Source organism: Balaenoptera borealis (genome assembly GCF_965194805.1).
Source record: "Balaenoptera borealis genome assembly, chromosome: 6".
NCBI lineage: Eukaryota > Metazoa > Chordata > Mammalia > Artiodactyla > Balaenopteridae > Balaenoptera > Balaenoptera borealis.
In genome coordinates, this window is record NC_138863.1 from 61925239 (window position 1) to 61951654 (window position 26416).

Here is a 26416-nt window from a genome sequence, read left to right on the forward strand (position 1 = left end):
TTGGTGTGATGGAACTCTTCCAGGTATTGTGGTGGTTACATGACTGAATGGGTTTGTCAAGACTCACAGAACACTACACACAGTACACTATAAAGAGTGACTCTTACTGTACCTTAATTATATCTTAATAAAAAAAATAAACCATTCCCCTCAAAATATTGTCCCATGAGAAGAAAATCTCAGACCAGGGGCCCGGATGCCAGATGCCAATTTAACAGTTACCTCAAATTGTGTCTTTGTTACTTTGACCCCTTCTCCTCCTAGACCTGACCCTAGATGGGAAAATACAGTAGCTAGGGAGTAGAAATGAGGCTGAAAGAGTAAACAAAGCAGCTGACTTTACCCCACCACCAGCCTCACACCCATCCCCCCCCAACCTTCGCGCCAGGGATTGCAGCCTGAAAGGTACCAGAGGGAGGAAGGGGAGGAGCTCTATATTGTATACAAATTTGAGGTCTTGCTTATCACAGTGACCTGGACATTTAGTTGCTAAAATGAGACTGTTCTTGTGACTGAGAGGCCAGGAAAGCCATGGGATCGGCCTGAATTCAAATGGAGGCGTGGAAACAATCAGCCCACAGAGGGGATTTGAAGGAACAGTAAGAGAAAGAATAAAGTGACTTTATCATCACCTCCTTATGGAGCCCAGTTTGTTTAATACAATAGTTACTTGTACAATCAGTATGTTAATTACAAATGACTCATTTAATCCCTACAAGTGCCAAATAGGGAACTCCTTGTATTCCAAATGAGTGAGATAGTATTATCATAGCTTAATAGAATATTGTAGAAAATGGACCCTATTTCATAATGATCCAGCACCAAAATATGTTTCCTGAGGAAGTGAACTGGGCCCACTGTACAAGCATAAACAGCAGGAAGGCACAATTCTGTGCTCTCAGACGTATTCAGATACCACAGACACCAAGTGATGGAAGATCCCCACGAGAAGGAAAATTTGTCTGCCATGCACACCTCTGCAACCCTAGTGCTAGAACACTGCCTGCCACAGAGGAAGAAAACATTTGTTGAGTAACTGAATGAATGGAACTCCAAGATTCAGATAGGAAAATGAAAAACAGGAATGGCTTTTCTTTTTCCAGGTGTGAATTGCAAATTTTATTTAATTAGAATCCCAATGATTTTTAGACAAGGGGCTTGGGAACCTAAGACTGTGGGTTGAGTCCCAACTTAATAAAGGTACCGAGCATCACCTAAAGCCAGCTAGTGGAGAGTGAATGGGCTGTGGTGATCCCAGTAACTATAACTGGAAACCTCTCTTTCTGCATGAAACAGATACTAAAAGAAAATTTTGTTCAAATTCTCCACGGAGAATATTTTTATTTGTTTATATTCTTCTTGCATACTCTAAAACGCACAGTGTGAATTTCCTTTCTTCAAAAACAGTTGTGAGCCTGGTCAGTTTATCTGACTTCAGAAGGTCTTCGGAAACATTGCCTTAGGTTTGTGCTAAGCAAGTCACAGAGATTGGTCATGAGCTACTACAAAATTACAGGGCATCTAGTTATTACGCAACAGTTACTAGAAAAGCATAGAGAACACCAGACATACAGCCAGACAGAGAGGGTAATAGAAGAGCAGATGCTATGTAAGTAACAGGATTTCCATATATACGTTATGTACAGTATCAGAGTTCTCTTACAGACAGTAAACTTATTTTTAAATCATTATTTTAAGGGCACTCTAATATAAATACAAGTCTCACTAATTTTAATCTTTTCTCTTTGGCTCACAAGTGCACGAAAATACCATAATCAGTTTTCAGAACTTACTGCGTTAATATATAAATAAGATACATTACAAATGGGAAGAAAATACAAGACGCCTCTTTAACATGGTAAATCTCTGAATATAAATAAGCAAATATTTCATATACCTACTGTTAAACAGTCATTGAAATCATTACATGTGTTCTTCCACTCCGCCCCAAGGTCAGACAACAGAAATATCCACAATCTATACAAATTAATCTCTAAAAATACAGCAATAGTACACCTGAAACAATGACTCTGCTACTGTTTTCCCCTCACAGAATACTAATGGGAATGGCGGGACTCTTGTCAGCCAGTGGTGCTTTTTCTCATCCATCATCACTTCAGGCAGGAGAAATACCGACAATGAAGTCAACTCCTGCCAACAGCATTTCCCTTGGTCCCCGACACCTGGCATATTGAAAAACATCTTTCCAGGGGTTGTTGCGCAAGCTGGTTTGCAGCATGTCTGGCCCCTCAGTAACTGCTGAAGGTAAAGTGAATTCTCATGGAGTGGGAGACATACTGCGATCTATTACTAAGCCACACTCACTATACAGACATATATTTATAGAGAGAGGTATATATAGCTGTACATATATACTGTGCTCCTAATGTGCAACTTTTGAAAAAGAACATCATTTCCTGCTAACTCTAACAAGCTTAAGTAAGGTTTTAACAGTATTCTTCAAGATATTATGTTTTCCCTCAATGAAATGGCCTATGTGTTTCAGCAACATATAGAGTTTGTTCTAGAATACCAGAGGGGAAAGGGAAGTCCCGGAAACTCATGTTCTATGGACGGCAATTACAGATCCTGGCCCAGCCTCTCTATTTCCTCAATAAGGAAGTCGATATCAGACTGGGTAGCGGCTGGGTTGGAGATGACCATCCGGAAGAAGTTGGCCTTGTCCCCCTGAGGCTGGTAGCCAACCATGGTTGTGCCAGACTCCATCATCAGGGCTTTGATTTTCGGGGCCACCTTGTGAGGGAAAACACAAAACAAAACTCAAGACTGATACACCATGCTCTTTTTCAAAATGCAACCCATTTCTTAGTTGGAAAAAAGAGCAATTTTCTTTTTATTACTTGTACAAGTTTCTTCCTTGGCTAGTATCTAATGACTAATTTTTTAAATTGACATGTAGTTGATTTACAACATTGTGATAGTTTCAGATGGACAGCAAAGTGATTCAGTTATACACACATATATATATTCTTTTTCAGATTCTTTTCCATTATAGGTTATTACAGGATATTGAATGTAGTTCCCTGTGCTATATGGTAAGACCTTGTTGTTTATCTATTTTATATAAAGTAGTTTGTATCTGCTAATCCCAAACTCCTAATTTATCCCTCCCCCATCCCCTTTCCCCTTTGGTAACCATAAATTTATTTTCTATGTCTGTGAAGTCTGTTCCTGTTTTGTAAGTTCATTTATATCATTTTTTTAGATTCCACATTCGCATTCCATGTGATATTTATCTTTTTCTGACGTACTTCACTTAGTATGATAATCTCTAGGCCCATCCATGTTGCTGCAAATGACATTATTTCATTCTTTTTTATGGCTGAGTAATATTCCATTGTATATATGTACCACATCTTCTTTATCCATTCCTCTGTCTATGGACATTTAGGTTGTCTCCATGTCTTGGCTATTGTAAATACTGCTGCTATGAACAATGGGGTGCACGTATCTTTTCGAATTAGAATTTTCTCTGGATATATGCTCAGGAGTGGGATTGCTGGATCATATGGTAACCCTTTATTTAGTTTTTTTAAGCAACCTCCATACTGTTCTCCATAGTAGCTGCACCAATTTACATTCCCACAAACAGTGTAGGAAGGTTCCCTTTTCTCCACACGCTCTCCAGCATTTATTATTTGTAGGCTTTTTGATGATGGCCTCTAATGACTGTTTAAGTCTACCCAATCACACATTCCTACAGAAAGTACTGTGCAACTGAATTTTGAAAGTCGGACATAGGACAATGATAATAAATTCAAAATCAAAAACAAAAATGAAAAATTCACATGGCCAACAACACAAATTAGGGCTTCTGTATAATCCAGTGCCTAGGATACTGTCTGGCGCGTGGCCTCTGCTCAACAAATATTTGCTGAATGGTTAGATGAATGAAATATTATATAAATTAAATACAATACAAACAACTATAAGTAATATATAAACTAGATATAGAAACCGACAACTAGAATGAATCAGCATTAGAGCAGACTTGAACTTAGTAAAAGATATTTTAACAGACATAGTGTAATACGAAAGTTCCTAGGAATATGTATATTATTCAACTGCCCTGCATATGACCCCTCTAATGACGAACACCAACCTAAGGCAGGGATGCGTCCCCCAGAGGTTCCCACGGATCTGAACCACAGTGAGGGGACAATTCAGACCCAAGAAGACTATAACAAGATGTTTCCCTACCACCCCAAGCCTTTAGCTTTTATTTCTCCTCTGTTAGAAAGACACATCAGAGTGAGTATGTTCTGACCAGCCAGAGAAACTGCAGAGGGTTAGATGAGACAAGGAGTGATTCCATACCTTGTGTAGTTTTTCCCGTCGCTCAGGGCTATCCAGAAGGCCCCTTAGGCTTTGTGGAATATACCAGAAACAGACATTCGTGTGCTCAGGCTGTGGAGATTTTCACAGACAAGCATGCATACAAACAAAACAGAAAAATTATGAGAACTTGAGAGAAAGCTGTCCCAAAACCCCTATGGACCCTTGGCAGAAGTCTCTCAGACAAAAAAAAAGGATAAGAAAAGGCTTCATGTTACTTCTACACTTGGGAGAACAAAGCCTGGTTAATCCCATCATCTCTGACAAGAGAGCTGTTTCCCATAACCCATTTTCTAGGTGACTAAAGTTACCCACCTTTCAACACTGAAATGTTAAAAAAATTACATTTGGGTCATTTTAAAAAGGGGTATTATCCATCTTGCCATTTTGTAGTGCCTCATGTATAGAAGATGCTCAAAACATAGTTAATTTTATTGGTACTGAATACTTTGAGTTTACTCTATCGATAATGAACTTTCTCTGAAGACTCAGGATTATCATAATGAACATTAAAACTGGTTCTAATTTATAAGACAGGGCTTATTGAGATGCCTAGAACTGTTTAGTGTTCCTGCCCTAAAGACTCTCATGCTTTTTAAGTCCTTCTGTATTCTTGTTATAGTTTTTCAGTTTCCTTCCTAGTTGCTGTCTGCCATCACTGTGCCTGCCTCTCATGGTCTAGAGACACTACATTTGTTTTAACCTGCTAGTAGAATGTTTAAATTAGTGTAAATGACGAGAGTGAGGTCCCAGAGGTGAAACGTGTGAGCACTGTATGACTGATTTGAACTGCTCAGGGCTCTCTTTTCGCTCATTTGGAGACTCTCCAGTGTGTTCCTAGTAGTTTAGGTGCCTGATAAATAGACTGAATTGAATGCAGGCGGTGTTTTATTACACTGAATTATGAGTGGATTTCCTTTTGTTCAGCACTGGTTCCTATTCCAAATTTCTTCATTCAACTGCGAGCTCCAATAGGGCAGAGACAGTACCTGTTTTGGTCACTACTCTATAATCCAGCTCCTGGCCTGGGGCAAGACACACAGCAGGCACTCAGCCAACACTGGTATGACAAGTACCTTACTGTGTGCAATGCAGATCTGAACTCAGGGCAGAGACAATTGTATCTTGCTCTCTTCATAATGAATCTATTGTAAAGTAGAACTTCATTTTAGAACCAGTCTTGGAAGACAAGGATATACCCATCCTATAAGCTTCTTGGAACTGAGGAACACTTTATCATGGAGGTATAAAACCATAATAAGACCCCAGAATTATACAGGATTCAGACCTGCCAAGGAAAGACCTCTTGCCTACGAAGGGCTGGCTGAGAACTATTTCTTTATTAGAAGAGGTGAAGGGGAAAAGTCATCCCAATGCTACCGGAAGAAACACTCATGGACACAGAGGGAAGTAAATGAAGAGTGCTAGAATGAAAATTCAGAAGCAGCTTCTGGCAATGTGGGACACTACAGCTTCAGGAGCTTCCCTCAAAAGATTTTCCAGAAATGCTATACATCTAGTCCAGGATGACAACTTACCTCACCATCAAAAACCATCTCAAATTCCTCTCTGTTTTTAATCTTGGCATAGAGGTATTCTGCCAGCTCCAAGCATTTGTTGATCTGATTTTCAAAGCCCACTGTGCCCTGTTTTAAAAAAGGAAAAGTCATGTTTGTTGGTGACAGGCTGAATTTCCCTGTGATGGCATTGACAGGGCTATGCTGTCTTCGTCTATCGGAAATATACATAAGAGTATTCTTGGAGATGGTTAACAAGAACCATCTCATTAAATGTGTGTGGCTTTCTCATAGCTCTGCATGCGATAAAGTGTGCCTCATCTCTTTTGAAGGCACTCTAGTCTCTGGGCAGTTATTCTCAACAGGGCTTTTAGTTTCTTGCTAGTAATTCACAGCCTGAAGCCCATTTCTGGTTTGCTTTAGGATAATGCCACCCAAACTGCTGTCTATGGACTGAGGCCAGTCTACAAAATGTAACCAGTCCATGATAAGATGAGCCCCAAAACTGAGATTAAGTAATAAGAAACTTTTATGGTCATTTGACAGAGTAATTTTATGCCTACTGAATTGCATGTTTAAAATCGGTGTTCATACTTTGTATGGCTTTTTATTTCACCTTTCTAGCAATTCATTTATTGTAGTGCACAATAAATGAATTTAATGAAGACCAATTTATTGCACTGCTCTATGAGAGGTTAGAAAAACCCCAGCTGGTTCTTCACCACAGATAGTTGGAGAAATACTACTTTAGAACCCACCTTCCGCAGCAGGAAGTCCTGGCCAAACACGTCCCCCTCCCTCCCAGGCAGGTTACCTTCCACGTAACATGGTATTACCCCTTTTTGGTGAGAGGCAGGCAGGCAGATGGGGAAGCACTGGTCTCAGGATGTGCCCTGAGATGGCAGTAGCTCCATCTATTGACAAACTGAGCATGAGTTTCCAAAGCCAGCATGGCTGATTAGTAACAGCAGCATGGGGGTTGCTGAGTGGGTCGGTGTTAACAAGGAGAGCAGATGCATGAGGCCTGTGGGTTGCTAATGTGTCTGGGCCAAGTCCAACACTGGCAAAGCAGCAGTTGCCTCTGAGCATGTGCTCGGGCCAGTCCACTTCCTTCTTGGGAAGGAAGCCCGCACCAGGTCCCACCTCGGTAACCAATACACTTTGAGCTAAACTTCCAGCAGACGGTTCAAGTGGTTATTGTTAGGCAAAACCAAGGCACAAATTACTGAGACAGGCCATGTGGTTATCATATTTCTGAATGATAGGGCTCTTTCTCTTGTTGCAATTTATGGCTATTTATATGCTTAAAATACCTATGATTACTTTGTGGTAGAAATCAAATTCAGACTATTTCTATATTAAGACAAAATAACTTAATGAGGAAAAAAACTAATGATCCATCAAATTCTTCTTACAGAAAAAACATTGGACTAGATGTTTGGCTGGAAAGCCTTTTTTGTTTTGGTATTAGGTGACCCGATCTTATATATGGAAATTTATTAAAATTACTTTACAGTAGAAAATAAAATGATGGTTGCAATATAAAGCTGTGAAATAAAAATTGCCCTTACTTGACTGCATACAAATACTTTTGAAATAAATAGTCCCATGGTATTCCTCTCCCTCACCCCCACTGGGGGAAGTTCCAGTAGTTTGCTTTTTTTTCTAGACACAGAAATGCAACCTGAAAGACTGATGAATGCAGACATAGCACGCCTCAGTCTCGGATTTCTTAGAATAAAGTATGCATTTTCTAGAAGAGAGTATAGAAGTACAAATAATGGGAAAGCCATTATTTAAATAGAACTTAAAACTGTCATATATATTTCCCATGATTTGAGGCCACATAAAGGAACTCAGGATTCTGCACAGAATAATGTAGTAATTTTATCTTTATCTCTTTCTCTACATCTGCACTAAATAATTTCAGCATCCCTAAGGACTGCTGTGGAAGTCCTTATCTTGGCAAAATTTTTAGTGCTTATAAGAGAAAGTTATAAGAAAAGTCATGCTAATTCAAATTGAGGAGACTGAATGGAAGGAGAGAGAATTTGACATAAGGGATGAAGTGATTTCATTTGCAAAGAAAATACAGTTAACTCAATTATCTAGATATTGATTTCACACATAATGAATTATCTGGGATATATCTTTGCCTCTCTTTTGCCAGCTAGCCTGTGCAAATTACATTTCTGCTCTATTTCCTGAATGCCCTCCTTCGTACCTTTGCTTTCCACATCAGCCAGAACTTGAAGATGTCCACATGGCGGCCACACTGAATGGCTTTATCCCCAGTGTCGTAGGAGACGTCATACTGCTTGTCTGGCTGGAAGAGGTACCCCGCACACATCTGGTTGCATCCTTGGAGGATACCCTGTCATGGAAATCAAGACAGGTGTGCATCTGTATTCACAGGGCAGAGGTGAGGATGGTTTTGAAACAGGGCAGGCCGGACTTAGGGCCACATACAACCTTTCTTCTAACGTCTCATGAGGCTGTGCACTTGTTCTGATGTCCTTCTCCAAAACCACCCTTGGAAAAACCTTTGCCCCTTCTCCTCTATCACTCTGATTGGAAACCGATCTTTTGCCTCAGATGCCAACAACAAGGGCCCACCCTAGTGTCCCTCTAAGGAGCATCTGGAAATGTGCATGGGCGTTTTGGGTCATTTCACAGGCTGGAAGTGCTATGGCATTCAGTCAGCAGGGGTTGGGGACATAAACTTCCTGTAGGGGGTGGGACAGTTTCATGCGTGGAAGAATTTTCCTCCCCCAAAGCACCCCCTAAAAAGTGTTCCAATCCTTTCTGGGAGCTCCTATGAAGTTAACAGGCATCCTACTTAGGAGTGGAGTAAAAAGCTTGTACAGGTACTGGCCCCCACAGGTTGGTGACAGGCTTTTGGGGACGCCTCAGTGTGCAACAGTTTTACTGGAGGAACAAGGCCCTCTGGGGCAGGGTCCTATTAGATTCTTAGGAAGAGAATATACTACCTATTGTTCTAAGTGCCTTTCAGGCATTTTATCAGTGCGTTGACATGGTTAAGAACTCAAGCTTTGGAGCCAGAGTACCCAAGTCTGAAATCTGGCTGACGTTTGCTAATTTGGGCAAGTTACACAACTATCGTCATTTACAGAAGCTTTTTGGTCAACATTCCTTGTTGCCCTAGGTTGACATTTGTAGCTGTGGTTCCAAATAACTTGCTTCAGCTCTTGGGACCACAAACTCATGCTAAGAACTAAAAGTATGTCCCAGTGACCACTTTTTGTCCTCACTGAGGTGAGAGTTGGCAGCTCACCCAATCACTCTCACTTTTGTTTGAACAAACACGAAGGAATGTGAAATGAAACAATGCCCTTGTAGTTTCTATCACTGGCAGGGCCCTGGGGGCTGAACGAGGAAGAAGGACAGTTCAGAGCAAGGGCCAAGAGGATATGCTGGGTTAGCCAAAGGCTAACATATGCAGGTGGGAAAGAACAGCCGTGGCAGGCCCAGTGGGGCTGTCAATCTTGTGAGTGTCTCAGCCAGTACTGTAAAAAGACCCCATGCTTTTCTCTTTTTGTGCCTTCTCAAGGGTGTGCAGGCCACCAGCTCATCTCTGGGGGGAGGGCAGACCTTTTCCTTGACCAGGATGGCGGAGCACTGCAACAGCACGCCCATCATCTTGTGAGGATTCCAGGTGACTGAGTTGGCCCTGAAAGAAACACGTGATGCTCTGAGAAGGAGGTGCAGGAGTCAGCAAGAGGCAACCGTCCTCTTGAGGAAAACATCACCCACTGCAACTCAAGTCAAGACTCAACTCAACTCAAGTTTTCGACACCTCGTCCCCTAAATTGACTAATCAAGTGGTAAACAAATATTTTGCAGGCAGTCTCAGAGTACTAAGTGGCAGACTGCCTCTTCTAAATAACTGCTATTAATACTAGCTAACATTTACGAACAGCATTTATTACGTATCCTATTGTTCTAAGAGGGTTACAGGCATCTTATCAGTGCGGTGTCACGGTTAAGAGCTCAAGCTTTGGAGCCAGATTACCCAAGTCTGGAACCTGGCTCTGACATTTGCTAGTTTGGGCAAGTTACATAACTCCTTTGAGCCTCAGTTTTCCTGTCCGTAAAGTGGGGAGAACAGTATCTGCCTCAAGGAATTGAATAAAGGATAAAATGAGTTAGTAAATATATAATGCTAATAACCATGCTTGGATACTTAATTCTCACAACAATCCTATCATATAGGGACTATTATCACCTCTATTTTAGATGGAGAGACTGAGGCACAAAAGGGTTCAATACATCACCCAAAGTCACACAGCTGGGAAGCGCTGGAGCCAAGATTCAAGTTCAGGGAGTCTAACTGTCGAGCCAGTGTTCACATCCTCTCCACTAGACTGCCTCCCTCTAGGCTACAGACTCAGCTTCTTTCTGCCTTTCCATTCTTACTAATAAATTGGACTGGTGATGCTGACCTACCTGCTTATAAGGTAGTATGAAGACTGACACATAAAAGCAAGGATCAGTTGGACAATTCTAGACTTTGGCTACTTAGCAGCATTGTTTAAATGTTAAATAAACATAATCTTGCCTGTTTAGGCTGCAATGATAGCTTAACAAGCATGGTCTCCTAGCAACCACACTACCCCGTCAGACACAATTAAATGGTTAAGGAGCACACTAGCTAGGACATTATGGAAACAACTACGTGTAATGTATGATGATTAAAGCTTAGGTAGCTCCTTTCCAATGGCCTAGCCCACAGCTGGGCTCTATGCTTTAATACCTGTGAAGGATGTTTTCCCCAGACATAGCAATTGGCTCGGAATTATACTGCCTCTGCTCTCCCTGGAGCTAAATTCCTGCTGCGAATTTTTAACCTCTTCATCTTGCTTAGGTGCATAAGAGGGAAAATAATTTAGTGTATACATGACCACAGGCGTACATTGTATCTCAAGAAGAAGAAAGAAAGGCATGATGTACTTTCCCCCATGTGCATAATAAAGAAAACCTTTATGAAAGAGACTGTGAAAAGTTCTAAGAAAAGTTGACTAAATGTTTATCTCATTAAAAAACATCAGTGTCGGACTTCCCTGGTGGCGCAGTGATTAAGAATCCGCCTGCCAATGCAGGGGACACGAGTTCAATTCCTGGTCCAGGAAGATCCCACATGCTGCAGAGCAACTAAGCGTGTGTGCCACAACTACTGAGCTTGTGCTCTAAAGCCCGCGAGCCACAACTACTGAAGCCTGCACGCCTAGAGCCTGTGCTCCACAGCAAGAGAAGCCACTGCGATGAGAAGCCCGCGCATGGCAACAAAGACCCAGCACAGCCAAAAATAAATAAATAAATAAATTTATTAAAAAAAAAAAAAAATCAGTGTCAAGCCTTATTTAGAAGGTAGTGAATTTAATCCATTTTCTCATTGCTATCATTCACTGAGTCATTAAACAATTACACATAGGGACTTCCCTGGTGGAGTAGTGGTTAAGAATCCGCCTGCCAATGCAGGGGACACAGGTTCAAGCCCTGGTCCGGGAAGATCCCACATGCCGCGGAGCAGCTAAGCCCGTGCGCCACAACTACTGAGTCTGTGGTCTACAGCCTGTGAGCCACAACTACTGAGCCTGCATGCCACAGCTACTGAAGCCCGCGCACTTAGAGCCCGTGCTCCGCAACAAGAGAAGCCACTGCAATGAGAAGCCCGCGCACCACAACGAAGACCCAACTCAGACAAAAAAAAATTAAATAAATAATAAATAAGTTTAAAAAAACCAATTATACATAGATCTCACAAAATGTCTTAAATGTTTTTTGAATGTCCTAAAGGTCTGAAGTAAATGATTCTTTGGTGCTACAGGTGGAAAGTAATAAGACATGACGTGGATTCAATTTCCTTCAGAAGACATATGTACTTTAAAATGTTAGAAAAGAAAAAGTCTAGTGCAAAATGTTTCAAGTTTTCCTCGACTCAAAGATGGAAAATGGAAATTGCCCAAGAAATCTAAAGTACAGCTGGACTGGCTCATCTACATTTAAGATCTTGTCCTCCAGGTTAAGGGTCATATAACTATGCTTCAACGAGTCAGTCTCACTCGCTTCGATACTGGCCTTTCAAAACTGAAATGCAAGGGAAGAGGCCCAGGAGAGGTAACAAACACTGAAGCCACGGGAGCGCTCTCCCTGATGCCTGCTCCCCGTCCCCTTCTCCACCCTCAGTCTGCTCTTACTGCTGTCACTCTGCTCCAGCCACAGTGGTCTCTGTGACAGTCCTTCCTCCAACTTGCCAAGAACAGTCCTACCTCTGGGTCTTTGCATTGGCCCTTCCCACCGCCTGGAACACTCTTCCTTGTATTCATGCTTCCTCTCTCCCTTCATCCCAGTACCTGCTGAAACGCCTCCTCCTCAGAAAGGCCTCCAACTACCCTGTCTAAAATAGCATGGCTTGGCAGATGAAATATCTCTTTGTTTATGAGACAAGTTAGGTAAGCTGAGTGTCTTACCCTTTTCCCAGCTTAAAGGGAAATGTAAGCTTAGTGAGAAAAAAGAATGAAATAAATCAGCGCCCCTTTCTGTGCCCTTGACAAACTCCCATTTAGCCTCCAAATCCCCACACTGGTAAGTCTCTCGTCTCTCCTACCCGGGCACCTTGCAATCACATCTATTGTTGAGCTTATCACATGGTGTGGTAACTATCTGCATACTTGTCTTTTTCTCTTTCTAAATCGTGAATTGAGGCGAGAACTCATTTGACTGGGAAATCCATCATCTTTGATTTCCCAGTGCCTGGCATACAATAAGTGCTCAATAAATGCCTGCCGAACAAAAGTGAGCTTAGAGTGAATAAGACGTTGGGAATCGGGGCAGGGACGTTAGGGACTCGGCGGCATAGCGTGTTGTGTGGCCTGAACGGAGGGAGGCCCTGTGCTCAGCCCTTACCTTTCTATGCCGCTGAGTTTATGGCGGTGCTTCTGAGACATGAGCAGCCCGCCACCCCAGGCAGCCTGTGAGGACAGAGAAAAAGAGAGCGAGAGGGAGCAGTGACACTGAGGAGTCCACGCCCGGTCACTTCACATCTCTAGCGAAACATGAGCGAGAATGTACACGGCGAAAAACATAAGCTTCTCTGACAGAAGGAACCCACACGGATTGTTCCACCAGGGGCCGTTGTGCTTATTCATCGTTTATCACTTCTTCAAAAGTTCCTCCTGGTTAACGTCAGAGTCGCAGTGCAAGTGATACAGGTAAATAGGGGCTGAGCCTGCGGTGCTGAGACCCAAGGCCCAAAGTGCTCTGGAAAGCCAGGGACACTTGAGGAGCCAAGGGGCGGAGCTCCGGGAGCGACACAAAGGACTAGAGACTGCCGTCTGATTCTGCCCAGAGCAGAATTCTAAGGACTCCTGAAAAACTCACAAGGCAGCAGCCCTGGTGGGCTTGGAGGTCCCACAACCACTCCTGCAATAGCAAGACATTTTTATGTGTCCCCTGATGCATGGTGATCGAGTATCTTGGGACACCATGTGACACAAGAACAGCCTTTGTTATCATTTGTCCAATAGCAGGGCAGATCATCCCACTGTCTAGTTGTGAGAAGTTCAACCCATAAAAGAATGGAGAGAGAAAAAGGAAAAAACACACCCAGTCACACGTGTGAAAATGTACGTCTTATGTTCCTAGGAAAATTTGGAACGAAATCTCTTAATTGATAACACCTTCCATATACTGCCTTATTTTTCCTACATGTACCAGATATGCATTTCTTTCTTTCTTCTTTTCTTCCTTTCTCCTTCCTTCCTTTTTTTTTTTTGGAAGAAAAGTGTCATAGATGGCTGGACTGAAGGCAGATAGCTGAGTGCCCAGATTCAGACTCATGGTCACTTTCTATACGTTGTATCTTACATCTTTTCCCTCTGAAATCAGTTGTCCTTCACTCTTAGACATTTGTTCAGACAAAAGCTTTCCAGGAAAGTGATAGAGATGAAATTCTAGGGTGAATCACAGATGACAGCAATTGGCCAGTAAGGACTGGGTGAACCCCAGAGGACGGACAGGCGTGAGGTGTGCACCTGTCATGAATGGCCTGCTAGGGGCCAGAGAAATGTAGTGGGGAGAGAGGCAACGGGAGAAGCTGGAGGCAAATTATAAAGCAGAGCTGCTTCCACCCCACGACAGGACCAGGCCACTCTGAGTTACAGCACTTACATCGACATGCAGCCAGAGGTTGTATTTCTCACATATATCTGCAATCTCCTGTATGGGATCAAAAGCGCCATAAACAGTCGTGCCGGCAGTTGCATTGACATACAGAGGAATGTATCCCTATAAGGTAAGAGGGACAAGCTGATTAGTCTTTCTAACCTCCCTCCTTTCCACATGAAGGAGAATTACTATAGCATTTATTTCCAGCAGAGATCAGCTAAGCTGGTGTGTTATCAGATACTATATCTGGGACTATTCTCTGTAGCTCATTCACCATTCCTTCATTTATTCAACAAATATTTTTGATGACTTTCATGTGCCAGGCCCTGTTGTGGATGCTGGGAATACAGCAGTGAGCACAAAAGACGAATATTTCTGTCCTCGTGGAGTTTGCATTCTTGTGGGGAGTGACTGACAGTCAACAAAATTAAATAAGCAAAATAAATAGCATGTTTAGTAGTGATAAGTTCTATGGCAAACAATAAAGCAGGAAAGAGTAATAAGTGGAGTGATGGGCAGGTATCTGAGTGTCATCTGGACATTCTACATTTTAGAAGCTGTGCTGTTCTAAGTGTATTGATGTAATAATAATACTGAAGCATTGTTTGGTTATTGAAAACAGGTCTATACACCGTTTCCCTAAGAGTAGATACAGTAAAATTTTGGTGTGAACAAGAAATAGATGAGAAAGTGAAGTAACAGAGCTCAGACAGGGTTAGGGAAATCTATGAGTTCTAGGAGCTCCCCCTCTGCCCCTTGCTCAGTCCTAGCGACATTTCTATCCGTCTCTGCTGAGACCCGGCAAACAACCATAGTTAGAGAAGAAGGTACAAGAATGTAACCAAAACAACAATGAGTTGGTAAATGGCCTGACAGGTACTTGGCAGTGCCTCGTGGATATATCTGTTCTATGCGATTTTTCTGTTTAAGAGAATTTATTGAGGCTGGATTCACCAAGTATTATGGGCCAACTGCCAGGGCATGCAAGCAATTTGCTAAATAGAATCCTAACCTTAAACGATATTTGTTAAAATGAGATTATACCTAACAAGTAGCAAGTGAAAACCTCAGTTAGGCTGCATCTTCATGAGATGCGGATAGTGGATTTATTGAAGTACATCGAACTAGTCATTTGGCACAGTGAAGACAGAACAAGTGGTTTAATGACTGAATTTTCCACTTTTCAAAAAAAATTGATATTGTGTAGACACAGCTTTAAAGCCATGTCAACACACAAGTTGAAAATAAGCAAACATCTGAGAAAAGAATTTTAGAAACACAATAAAATTATCTCTTATATTATCAAACACTTTTATTGTCTAGGGCAGAAAGAAGGTATTTTAAAAAATCTATATTCACCAGAGTTTAAATGCACCATAGAGTACATACCTTTTGCTTGGCTTCAAGAATTTTTGCCTCTAAATCAGCTGGAATTATCTTCCCCCTGTAATTATTGTAAAAGGAGAGAAATGAAAATGAACAATCAGTGAGATTGCACATGGAAAAAACTTCAGCAGCAGCAGAAAGTAATTTAATCAGATATTTTCAACAGACCATTAGCAGCTTGGCACACTGTACTGAGTCAGTCCTTAAGCACAATAAAACAAATTTAACAGATGAGCACATTTAATACATCAAGAACCTAATATTCACTCTCCCCTGCCTACCTTTCATTGCACTTTATCAAAATCACATTGTCGGTTCCAAAGCCAAGTGCAGCCCCAGCTTTCTTTATGGAATAGTGACTCTGCAACAGAGGCTGGAGGTTAGATGTTAGACAGTCCCTTGGAAAACACCACAGTGCATGAGCAAGAGCACCCAACTCACGTGTTCTGAGGTGAAGAGGACCAGCTTGGGTACGGCCGCCATGCCCTTTGTCTTAACTTCCGGGAAGTACTTGTAGCGAGCAGCCATGATGCTGTACATGTTGGATATGGCTCCCCCTATCGGCAAGCAGACACATTGGGAGCTGTTGGGACTCCCTCAATACTGTTTCTAACAACAAAGGCTGACGTGGTGTCTCAAGAGACTAGGGAGGTCAGAAAGGGGAAGGACAATATCATGCATGATAGGTTTTGCTGGCTTCCTTATTGCCAGGGCTTCCCTCTGGCCCCTTTGCCCTGGAAATATAAATAATCACACTTATTACCAAAGCCATTTAGGCAATTTGGCTGGAGGTGATTCACGTACTCTGGTGCCTGTCCCACCTTGAAGCCTAGACAGGAATATAAGGGGTGGCAGAAGCAGCGGCTGCAAAGAGACAGGTGAGTTACAACCCTCCTGCTTCCATTTTCTGCTCAATCTATTTACTGAACAAAGATGAATCTTTTCTCTGAGTCAGAAAGACAGAGAAAGAGAGAGTAATAGAGCCTATGGAAGGAAACAGTGACATTGCCTGGATACTCTCCTCAAAGAACAGCCCAACTGAGTTATTGAGTCATTTAGAAGAACTCCAAGTGTATTAAAATAAAACCAAACTCGTGTTTACTTAAATCAAGATGAAAGGAGAACTGAGGTAACCAGGTACGTCTGGCCAACACAAACGAGTCATGTTTGCATCAGTTACCTGACAAACAGGCAAATTCATGGACTGATTCAATTGCCTGAACAATTGCAATTTTTATTTTTTCTCTTCCCTTTGTACACAATCACACTGTCTCTGACACCACTCCAAACTCCCTCCTTTCTACAAGATTATCTGTCCTTGTTTTAAAGATTCTTATTGTATCTATATTGAACTAGAGATTTAAAGTAGATATACTATTTTGGCCATAATTGATCTGTCCACTGATAATCTTGATTCTCTGATCCCCAGCTTAATCAAACTGCTATTGACAGACCAGAGCTGTTTAGCATGATTTAGACACAGCCTTTGTCAGTTTGTACAGGTTTAGGCACAGCCTTTGTTGGTTAGTGCACATAGAATGTAGCATTCTTGCTAGTCTTCACTCTGACAAAGGTAAGAAGGCAGGACTATTGAAAAAATTGATATTCTTCTACAGACTCACTTTGTGTTTAGTGTTCTCACGGATCCCAAGGATCCATACTGCAAACCTTGAGGAGAGTCGGGGAAAGAGAACAGAAACCTACCAGGAGAAAATATCCCATCACCATCTTTACTTGACCATCCAACTATCTCTCTCATCTTCTTAAGTGTTATTTGCTCCATGAGGACAAACACTGGTGCAATTTCATACGTAAACCTGGAAAGGTGGTGAGAAAAAGAATGAAAATAAAGAAGTCAAACCACTTATTTGGGGAACACAGATAACCAGTTTAGTATTTGTACTTGGGTTCGAATAAAAGATGTTTAAAACCACTAAAACAATTAATTTCCTGGAAATGCACTGTCATCAATCATAAAATGTCAGAAACCAGCCTGGGTTACCGAGAGAGGTGGTGGAAGTACCTGCTCTGTGATTCTTCACCAACAAAATAGACTTTCATCTCAATGGAATGTCTTAGGTGTGGTCCACCCAGAGAAATAGAAGGAAAGAAAATGACTTTTCTGGGTCCCTTTCACCTCTAAGATTATATAGGATGATGCAAATGCTAATTGAAAAAATGTATTCTAAATTCTATATAAATGGTTTGCAACATTTAAAAAAACTGACTGCCAACTTCACACCTGTAGAATTTATAAAACCCAGAGCCAAAGTCTATTTTTAAATTTTTTTTGGCCGAGGTAGGTGGCTTGCAGGATCTTAGTTCCCCAACCAGGGACTGAACCCGCGCCCTCGGCAGTGAAAGCGCGGGGTCCTAACCACTGGACCATCAGGGAATTCCCAAAAAGACTATCTTTTAAAAACAATGTAAATATCTGAAAGCTAACCATGAAGATAATTGGAAGTATTGACCTAGGTTTTAAAGATCTCAATATAATCATCTACATGGTTTTTCTACTGATAATCCCTAAGGACAGCAATGCTTCTGTAATTCTCTGAAGTCAATATCTGTCAAGAATAATTATAAGTGATGATTTTCTAATTACCAATTACAAAAAAACAAGAAGAATGTCAACTGGCATACACAGCTAACTGTGGGCATCAAGATATTCTGGTAGGGTAGCTTTGTCTTCTAACTAACTGACTTAAAAGTAGCAAGCCATGCTCTTCTCAAAGCTGTTCAAAACAGAAGCACAGTCTGGTGACTAATCATTGAAACAAAATCATGGTGCCAAGGCATAGGGCTTAAGAGAAATCAAAGAAGGTCCATCTACAGAAAATTAAACCAGAAAACAAAAAGATATTTACTAACTGTGAGACTCTTTGTCTTTCTTCTTTTTGCTTGGCCTTCTCAAGCATTAGAGTTTGTGGGCTCGGCTCAGACAATGCTCACCGAAGGGAGATTCCTAGATTGACTCAGCCAAGTGATATGGGGAGACTTCATCCCTGGTTAGGGTGTTTAGGCTGAATGCAAATGCTGAGAATTAATGGGAATTTTTGCTGGCTTCATGATTTAGAAAAGCTATTTGCAAGGATGAGATAACAATTGTTGTACAAAGACCCAGGTGAAGGTACTAAATTTTAATCATGGAGAAAAATAAAGCAATCAAATTAATCACATGGTGGTAAAAGAGGACAAAAAGATCCTGAAGGATCCTCAGGGTATATCTCTTGGTAGAAGAATTTTGTTTGCAAAAAGAATATGTCCATTTTCCTTAGGAGGACCCTTGAAATTTAGGAGGAAGACCCTTGGAAATCATGTATTCAGTTACCATCACCTCTGGAGGTCACAATCATGCTTTGGTTCTGCTCTGAGCCCCATCACCGTAGCAACCAACACTCCCTCATGTCTGATGGCCTGATAAAGGAAGAAGAAGAGAAGGATTCCTGGTTTAGCCTGTGCTGAGTGTACAAGGGGCAAACTCATGATGTGGTTCTAACCATTCTTGAACAAATGCATTATCAACAGTGCCACTGATTGTTGGAAATGTTGGAATGGCAAAAATGTTTGCATGGTGAAGAGGTACTAGTGGCAGTGTGTGTGTTTAAGTCTCACAGTACCAAATGAGAATGCTCTCTAGGGTAAGGCAAGGAACCAATGGAATCATACACCATAATATCAGAACCTTATCAAGGATTGGATGAAAGCTGGACCAGAGTCAAGTCAGTGCAGGAACCACATGGGGAAGGGAGAAAGGATGGGGTTGAAGGCCAGAGGGTTGGTCCACTTCAGGATTTGAATCAATTTAGGCCCCAGGTTTGCATGAATTAGTCTTCTTACCAGGAATATGGCTATTACTCTCAGGATCAGAAGGAAGAGTCTAGAGAGTTTGATCGTGAGATTATCTGATCTCATCTATCTCAGGTTCCTTATTTATGCCAGGTTCCTGATTCTGAAACCTTTCTTTCAGTTCTGTTCAACAAACATTTAATGAATGACTATTTTCTGCCAAGTAGCTTTTTACGTACTAAGGAGACAAAGATGTCATAAGACACAATTCCCAACCTTGAGGAGGAAGCTTACTAGGATGAATCCAGCATCTTGGCCTTAGCTGCATCCTATGTGACAGTTGTTGCCTGGGTCTGAAGGACCAGTTACCCCACAGCTAACACCAAGCTTATTCCGATTCGTTACCTTAGTCCTGACATCCTCTCCTGGAAGCTGGTAGATTGCCCCACGGCTGTTGATCCTCAGCCAGGCCTGTCACATGGGCTGACGTGGTGCCCCTGTTCCTGACACTTCCTCTGAACTTGCCTTCTCATCCTGGGCCGTGTTTACAACTGGGAGTCTGCCTGCACCCAAAGCCTTAGAGAAGACCTTGAAGTTCACCCTAGAGCAGTGGTTCTTAACTTAATTGAGATCACAGACACCTTTGGGACTCCCAGGAAAGCTATGGTCCCTCTCTCCAGGAAGAAAATGAGGATATGCACATCATTTTGTATACCCTTGTAGCAGAGTCTCCTCTTGCACCTGGGACTCCAGGTTTGGTACCCCTTCCGTAAATGACAGATGAAAGTGGACAAAGTCAAGAGATCAAAGGTCAAATATGGATTCAGAAGAAGGTGGTTTGATGCTAAAGTCATAGTACAAGATGACATTTCAGAATCGGAGGATAAGAAACTAAACCTGCTAAAAGCTCTAGGTTGAAGCATAAGAACATGGGATTGAAAGTAAGCGTTTAAAAACAGTATGATTGTGACATTCAGGGAGTGACACTAAAGGAGAGTTTTTATATTCTGAGTAGGGTAGTGAGTCAGCCCTATTTTAGTAGTTTAACTCACCTTCCCAGTGGGATTAACCGAGGCAAATTGATTGTTAAGCTGATTTTCTCTTATGGCAGAATCTGCTGGTTGCTAACCAGTATCAAAATTTCCCTTCCTTCATTCAGTTTTATTTGGAGTTGCAATTCATCCAGATCAAAGACTGTATTCTCTAGCCTCCCTAGGTGTGGCCATTGGATTAAGTTCTAGCTAAAGAGATGCTAGGAGAAATGTCTTGTGGAGCTTCTGAGAAGGTTTCTTAGAAGGAAAGAGTGTGTTTCCCTTTTGCCCTTCCTCCTTCCCTCTTTTCTTTCTTTCCTTCCTTCCTCCTTCCTCCCTCCACCTGCACTCCTTCCTGAGATCTGGAACACAGAAATGATGGCTGGAACTCCAGCAGCTAAATTGCACCATGAAGTAACTTTGAAGATGAGAGCCACATGCCTCAATATGAACCACTAAGGCACAAGGATCCTGCATCCCTGACAAACTTTGTGACTGACAAACCAGGAACTTCTTTAATGAGAGGAAGAAATAATTTTCTATGTTGATTCTCTAACTTGACACTCCTCTTAGATTTTATCCTCCTTATGGATGTGGTGGGTGGCCCATCTTTACCTTAAAAGATAACACACCTGAGGGGGAGCTTAGTGAGCCCCTTTGGTGTCCAGAAATGATGAGAGACAGAAACAAAAGAGCTGGGAAGTTGAAGGGAGGGGTTGCAAATGGCAACAGTGACCTGTGGGTTGGCTGCCTTTCCTGGGTGTGTGCATTGTACCTTGTATACACTGGGCACTTAAGACTGGTGTCTTTTTTAGTCTTCAGAACCACTATGTAAGGTGGATACAATTATTCTTCATTTTTCTGAAGAAGAAACTGGGGTTCAGAGAAATTCAGTGAGTTGTTTCAAGATCTCACATGTAGGATGTTTCCAAGCTGGAATTCCATGTCCTTTACATCACAGCTGCTTTTCTATGACAAATGAGAACTACTTACTGCAGGCTCCTCTGTAACAACCTGCCTACTAGTATAAAATGACTGATAACCCCCATAGAAAATTTCTCCTGTGTAATTTCTATGAAAATAAAGTGCTAGATACTTGAAATCATAACCTCATAACAAAGGGCTGTGATAGATCTTGCCACTAGGATTATGTATTAACGTCAGGTGCTTGAGGGCAGGCTGTTGTTTACACCTGCTCGGTGGCCGTGTTTTGGAAGAAAAGAGCTGTACATGCCATGGCCAGCTGCACACTGGTGACGTTTTCTTTGGATCTTCACTGAGTCCTAGCTTGGAAGAATATATCTCAAAGCTGAATGCACAGGCAGGTGTGAAAGCATGGGCATAAACGTTCCTTCTATTCTAACCATCAGATACCTTACACTTTGCCACTTGGATTAAGATATTGGATAGTTCTTTTAGAGAGAGAATGTAGTTCTTATTCTCGATTACCAGTGCCATCCAAACGCAATGAAGTACAGGTCAAAAAAATGAGTGTATCACTAATTAAATCCTACTCTGCCAAAAAAGATCCTTTTGCCATTCTTCCCCAGGCTTATTTTGAACACTGTTCCCAGCTGGAGAAGGAATTGTCACAAGGGAGCAAGTTTCTGCACAAGCTCCTGACAGCGCTGCCACATTTCATGATCTTCCAGGGGAACCGGCTTAGAACAATTTCTAGATAATAGTTATTACTTCTTCAGACAACGCCTTGTCTCTAGAACTGACAGAAACTATTTCAGTATTTTAAATAACCTTTGCTATCGATCTGTTGGAATTGGATCATATTTTATAAATATCCACTGTTCAGTACAGCTGCAATTACTATGTGCCATTCAGTTGGACTGGCCTTGACCTCAGATGGTTGGACAATATTTTAGCGTTTCATGGCTGAGCTGAGGTAAGGGAAGAGTAAGGGACTTTCATTTTATGAACACATACAAAAAAAAAAAAAAAGAATTTGCGAGATTTCCCTGGTTAAAGAAAAGACTTTCAGGAGAATATGTGGTCATAAATGGTTCAACGGGGTGAATTCCTTTTATTTACCTTGAGACTGAGCTATATATATTAGGAAATCACAGCTGAGAGGCCTACCGAATACACACTTAAAGACACTGGGTGAATTTGGTGCCTATATTAATAAGGGTACTTGGGCCTTAATGGGTATGTACCTTTATTTTTCCCATTTATTTTCTAAATAGTTAAGTTTTTTTTTTAAAGCTGTACTTTCTAATTAAAATCATTCCTTAGTGTGAGATGTTTCAGTTAAACATTACTGTCTTTTTTCAAGTTATAATTAATATATTATGATGTCTGTGCTTGCTGATATATTTTTATCTCACAAACCATAAACATAAAGACTGCAAAGGGGAGTTTTTTGTTGAGGAGATCATACAGGTGATTGTCTCTTTGACCTGAATTCCTCCCAGCCCTTCAGAGCCTCAGTGATCCAACATGAACATTCTGTGACGTTAACCTTGACTTGCAAGTAGGGAGCAGGAAAACCATTTGACTTTTCAATCAATTTAATCTTTTATGCCTTTTAGCACTAATGGTTTCACTTGTCACATTTGCTTTTTAAATGCTGTTGTTGTTTTAAATTAGCAAACAAAGCAGGAGGCCTTAATTAATAGAAACTTTTCTGAATGTAGTTAAGTATTTTGAGTCACAGCATTAAACAGCTTTGGAACACACACAAATCAATATATAAGTTTAAAATGCCCTTTCAGGCTCTGTGGCTGGTAGTAGTTTAAGAAAAATAGAATACCTTGAACTTTAATAACTTACATTCTATCTTGACATCAAATGGAATTTCTCATTTTAAATAATACCACCCTTTCACCTAAATTCATTTTTCAAATCTACCACGAACTTAAAAAGCGTACGGTTATTTTCCAAATCTTTCCACAGTGACTAAACTACATAATTCTTATGCAGTTATTTTTAACTTACTGCGATAACCTTGTTTTATTATCTCCCTCTGGATACCTTCATAGAATGTGGTACCACTGTCTGGATACAGAGAGAGTGGTAAAACATTATTTTAGCGTTGAAAGAAAAGACAGTACTTAGTAGGTTATGATACCCCTCCATCAACTTGTAACCTGTCCTTGTCCCCAAAGATGGCACGTGTGTGTAGAAGGAACTGTGGGGTGATTACCAGAAGACTACCCAGGTATCACTTGCACACACAACCCTCCTACCGCCAGGACCTTAGAGACAGTTTCAAATAAATTTACAAGCACTTAGAAACAAACAAAGGCTTTGCCTACTCAAGTATGAAAAAAATTTCACATTCAGAAAAACAATCAGTTATTTTGAAAGGGATATATAATTCCTTTCAAAGGAATATCACTACATGAATTGTTTTAGAATTTTTAGTTGAACAATAGGCTGATCAAATTGGTTTGTGGCTTTATGGCCCCTTAAGTTATGAAGAAAATATGACCTAAATGATAAGGAGCAATATGCTTGGGTGGGAAAATGGACCAAGATTATACCCCAGAACATGATCTCTTTAAATAGATCATTAAGAAATATGGAGTCTTTTAACATGAAGTTTCACACTAAACTTTGAAAGCTAGAGTTATTACTTCTTATGACCATGCTCTTATTAAACTGCATTATTCAATTAAAAAATAGTTTATCAAGTATCTATCATTAACTCACAGCTGTGATAAACCTAAAAGATTTTAAGAGAAAAGATGACTAGGGCAAACTGTAATAAAATTATTATAGAACCATTGGAATTGGACTCTTAATACAACAAGCCAAACTCAGACATCATGTTTGCTTACAAGAAAATAATATGTGGGACTTACATATTGGTATTGGCAGTTGATGTCAGCCATTCGCCGGCTAAACCAATGATATCCAATCCAGTGGAGAGCTGGTTGAAAAATCGAGGATGACCTAAAGAGGTAAGTAACAGACAAGCATCAAGGCAAATCCAGGTTTTTCAAGCTGTCTTCAAATCAAAAGGTCCACTCCACTAGGCCACAGTGATGGGACCTCTAGCCCAATGGTCTAATAGGGTTGCCCAAGAATACTGAAGGAAGGGCACGTTGACCCACCCTATACCAACCTTTAACATTGAAGATGTCTCCCAAACTTACATGTTTCTAAAGCATTATGCTTTTAAATTAAAAAAAATCCAAGGTCATAAAACAAGTAACCTGTCCAGTATCGTTGATTTCCAGATGAGCTCCTCTGTTGTACTTTTTAAAATACAAATCCGGATGTGGTGGTCCTGTTTTTCTCCATAAATATTTCAATTTTTAATTTAACACCTCAAGCTTTTATTCCCCAAATCAAGGTATGCTGATGGAGGAGGAGAGGCTGCAGGCCTCAGAAGGGGTCAGTGGCTCTGTGAACCGAACCAAGCCCAGGGTAAGTGCCAGCTCTGAGGCTGATGCCGAGGCATGACATCACTCTCTGGGCCTCTGTGTCAGTCAAATACGATGTCAAGCATTGGTGTGTTTTGCCCACATATAGTCAGGCGACTGTTAAACTAGATGTATTGCTGAGATGAGCTGGCATCTGCTCTGTGAAACAGGGGCAGACACAGCCTCATTCACTCATTGAGTTGTTGATAGAATAATTTTTATTATTATGTAACTCAAAAGTCCTTTTCAACCCACTCTATGCTTTATCAGGCTTTGTTCTCAGCAAATTCAGGATTACTGCCAAATTTTGGCCAACTTGGCGTTCACAGAAAAACTCAACCCCATAGAGCAGGCTTGGCTTGGCTGTCACGAAGGAGTCAACGCAATAGATTATCTAGGGGTGTGTGACAGAGAACTGGTGTTAGAAAGATGTGCTGACTGCTGTGTTTCCAGCGGAAATTGCTTTTGCCTCTGAAATAACTGTCAGAGAGCTAATGTTGGAATGTTCCTGGTCTAAGTCCCCTCTCTGAGGAAGTCTATCCTTCCCTCCTTGTGATAAGGACTCATTCAGAACATCTAGACTAGGACTTCTAATAGCAGAATATACCGATCCCTGCACCTCAAGAGTCCTCGAAAAATAATACTGATCTTTAGAAAGAATAAAAGAAGCATAAACAGTAAGCTTAGTGTAAATTCAAGGCCAGATTTCAGACATTCATGTAGATTACTCTAAATAGCTTAAACTGGTCCATTTTGCTCTACTCGGCTCAGTGCCAACAAAATCTATGAGATCTCCTACAACATAACTAATTTTGTTGAAGTCCATTTAAATATAAATATGTATATACATATATATATATACATATACGCACACACACATAATACCCATTTGAAAACTTTTAACAACAAACATTTAATTTTAAGACAAGATTGAATTATAAATAAATGCAATCACACCATTTGACAATGTATCAAAATCACATCGCATAGCAGAGACAAAAGATGGACACGGACAGACAGACAGACTGACACAAATAGCCCTCAAACAAAAGCGAAACAGTATCTCACGGTCTATTAAAATACAAAAGGACACAAAGTCCCCCCAAACCTTACTTTCCTCTTATGGCTATAGCTTAATGAAGCCAAAATCTCATACCAGAATTTCTATCAAGCAACAAAATGACCTAGTTTAAATTTCAATTTCAACTGTCTATAGTCAACAAAAATACTAACAGATGATAGACGTGGTACTGAGCAGCCCACAGCTTAGAGTCAGGTTGGAGAGAAAGAAAGAGTAATTTTTTAAAGTAAAATTTTTGAACAAGTAAGCTTCAAAAAAAAAAAAAGAGATGGAGGAAGAAATCTGTTGATTAAGAGACATATTAAGCAATTGCAATGTGAGGGACTTATGTGGATCTTGACTCAAACTGTAACAAAATAAAACATTTATGACATTCATGAGACAATTGGAAATTTGAACACTGACTATGTGATATTAAAAAATTATAAATTTTTTTTGGATGTACCAATGATAATGTGGTTTTTTTAAGAGTCCTTGAGGATAAAAAATATTTATGAATGAAATAATACTATGCTGGAGATTTGCTTCCATATAGTATAGAAGAGAGGGGAGTGGGTGGGGTGTCAGGTGAAACTACACTGGCAAGAGCTGCTAATAGCTGAAGCTGGGTGTTGGGTATACAGGGTTCATTACATTATTTTATTTTTGTATAAGTTTAAAATTTCCATGATAAAAAGTTCAAAAAAG

General features: G+C 40.9%; 1 protein-coding gene across 3 annotated transcripts in view; it reads right to left on the minus strand.

The window, feature by feature from the left end:
- Positions 1-1310: 1310 nt before the first annotated feature.
- GAD1 (glutamate decarboxylase 1) overlaps positions 1311-26416 on the minus strand; it is a 42980-nt gene continuing 17874 nt past the window's right edge. For all 3 annotated transcript variants that reach the window (XM_082395401.1, XM_082395402.1, XM_082395403.1), the window contains 12 exons: positions 24085-24175; positions 17151-17263; positions 15888-16003; positions 15728-15807; positions 15450-15504; positions 14064-14180; positions 12801-12865; positions 9486-9564; positions 8098-8247; positions 5895-6002; positions 4339-4428; positions 1311-2754 (listed from right to left, as the gene is read on the minus strand). In XM_082395401.1, the coding sequence (XP_082251527.1) occupies positions 2581-2754; positions 4339-4428; positions 5895-6002; positions 8098-8247; positions 9486-9564; positions 12801-12865; positions 14064-14180; positions 15450-15504; positions 15728-15807; positions 15888-16003; positions 17151-17263; positions 24085-24175 (1238 nt within the window). In that variant the 3' untranslated portion in view covers positions 1311-2580. The remainder of the gene's footprint in view (positions 2755-4338; positions 4429-5894; positions 6003-8097; positions 8248-9485; positions 9565-12800; positions 12866-14063; positions 14181-15449; positions 15505-15727; positions 15808-15887; positions 16004-17150; positions 17264-24084; positions 24176-26416) is intronic.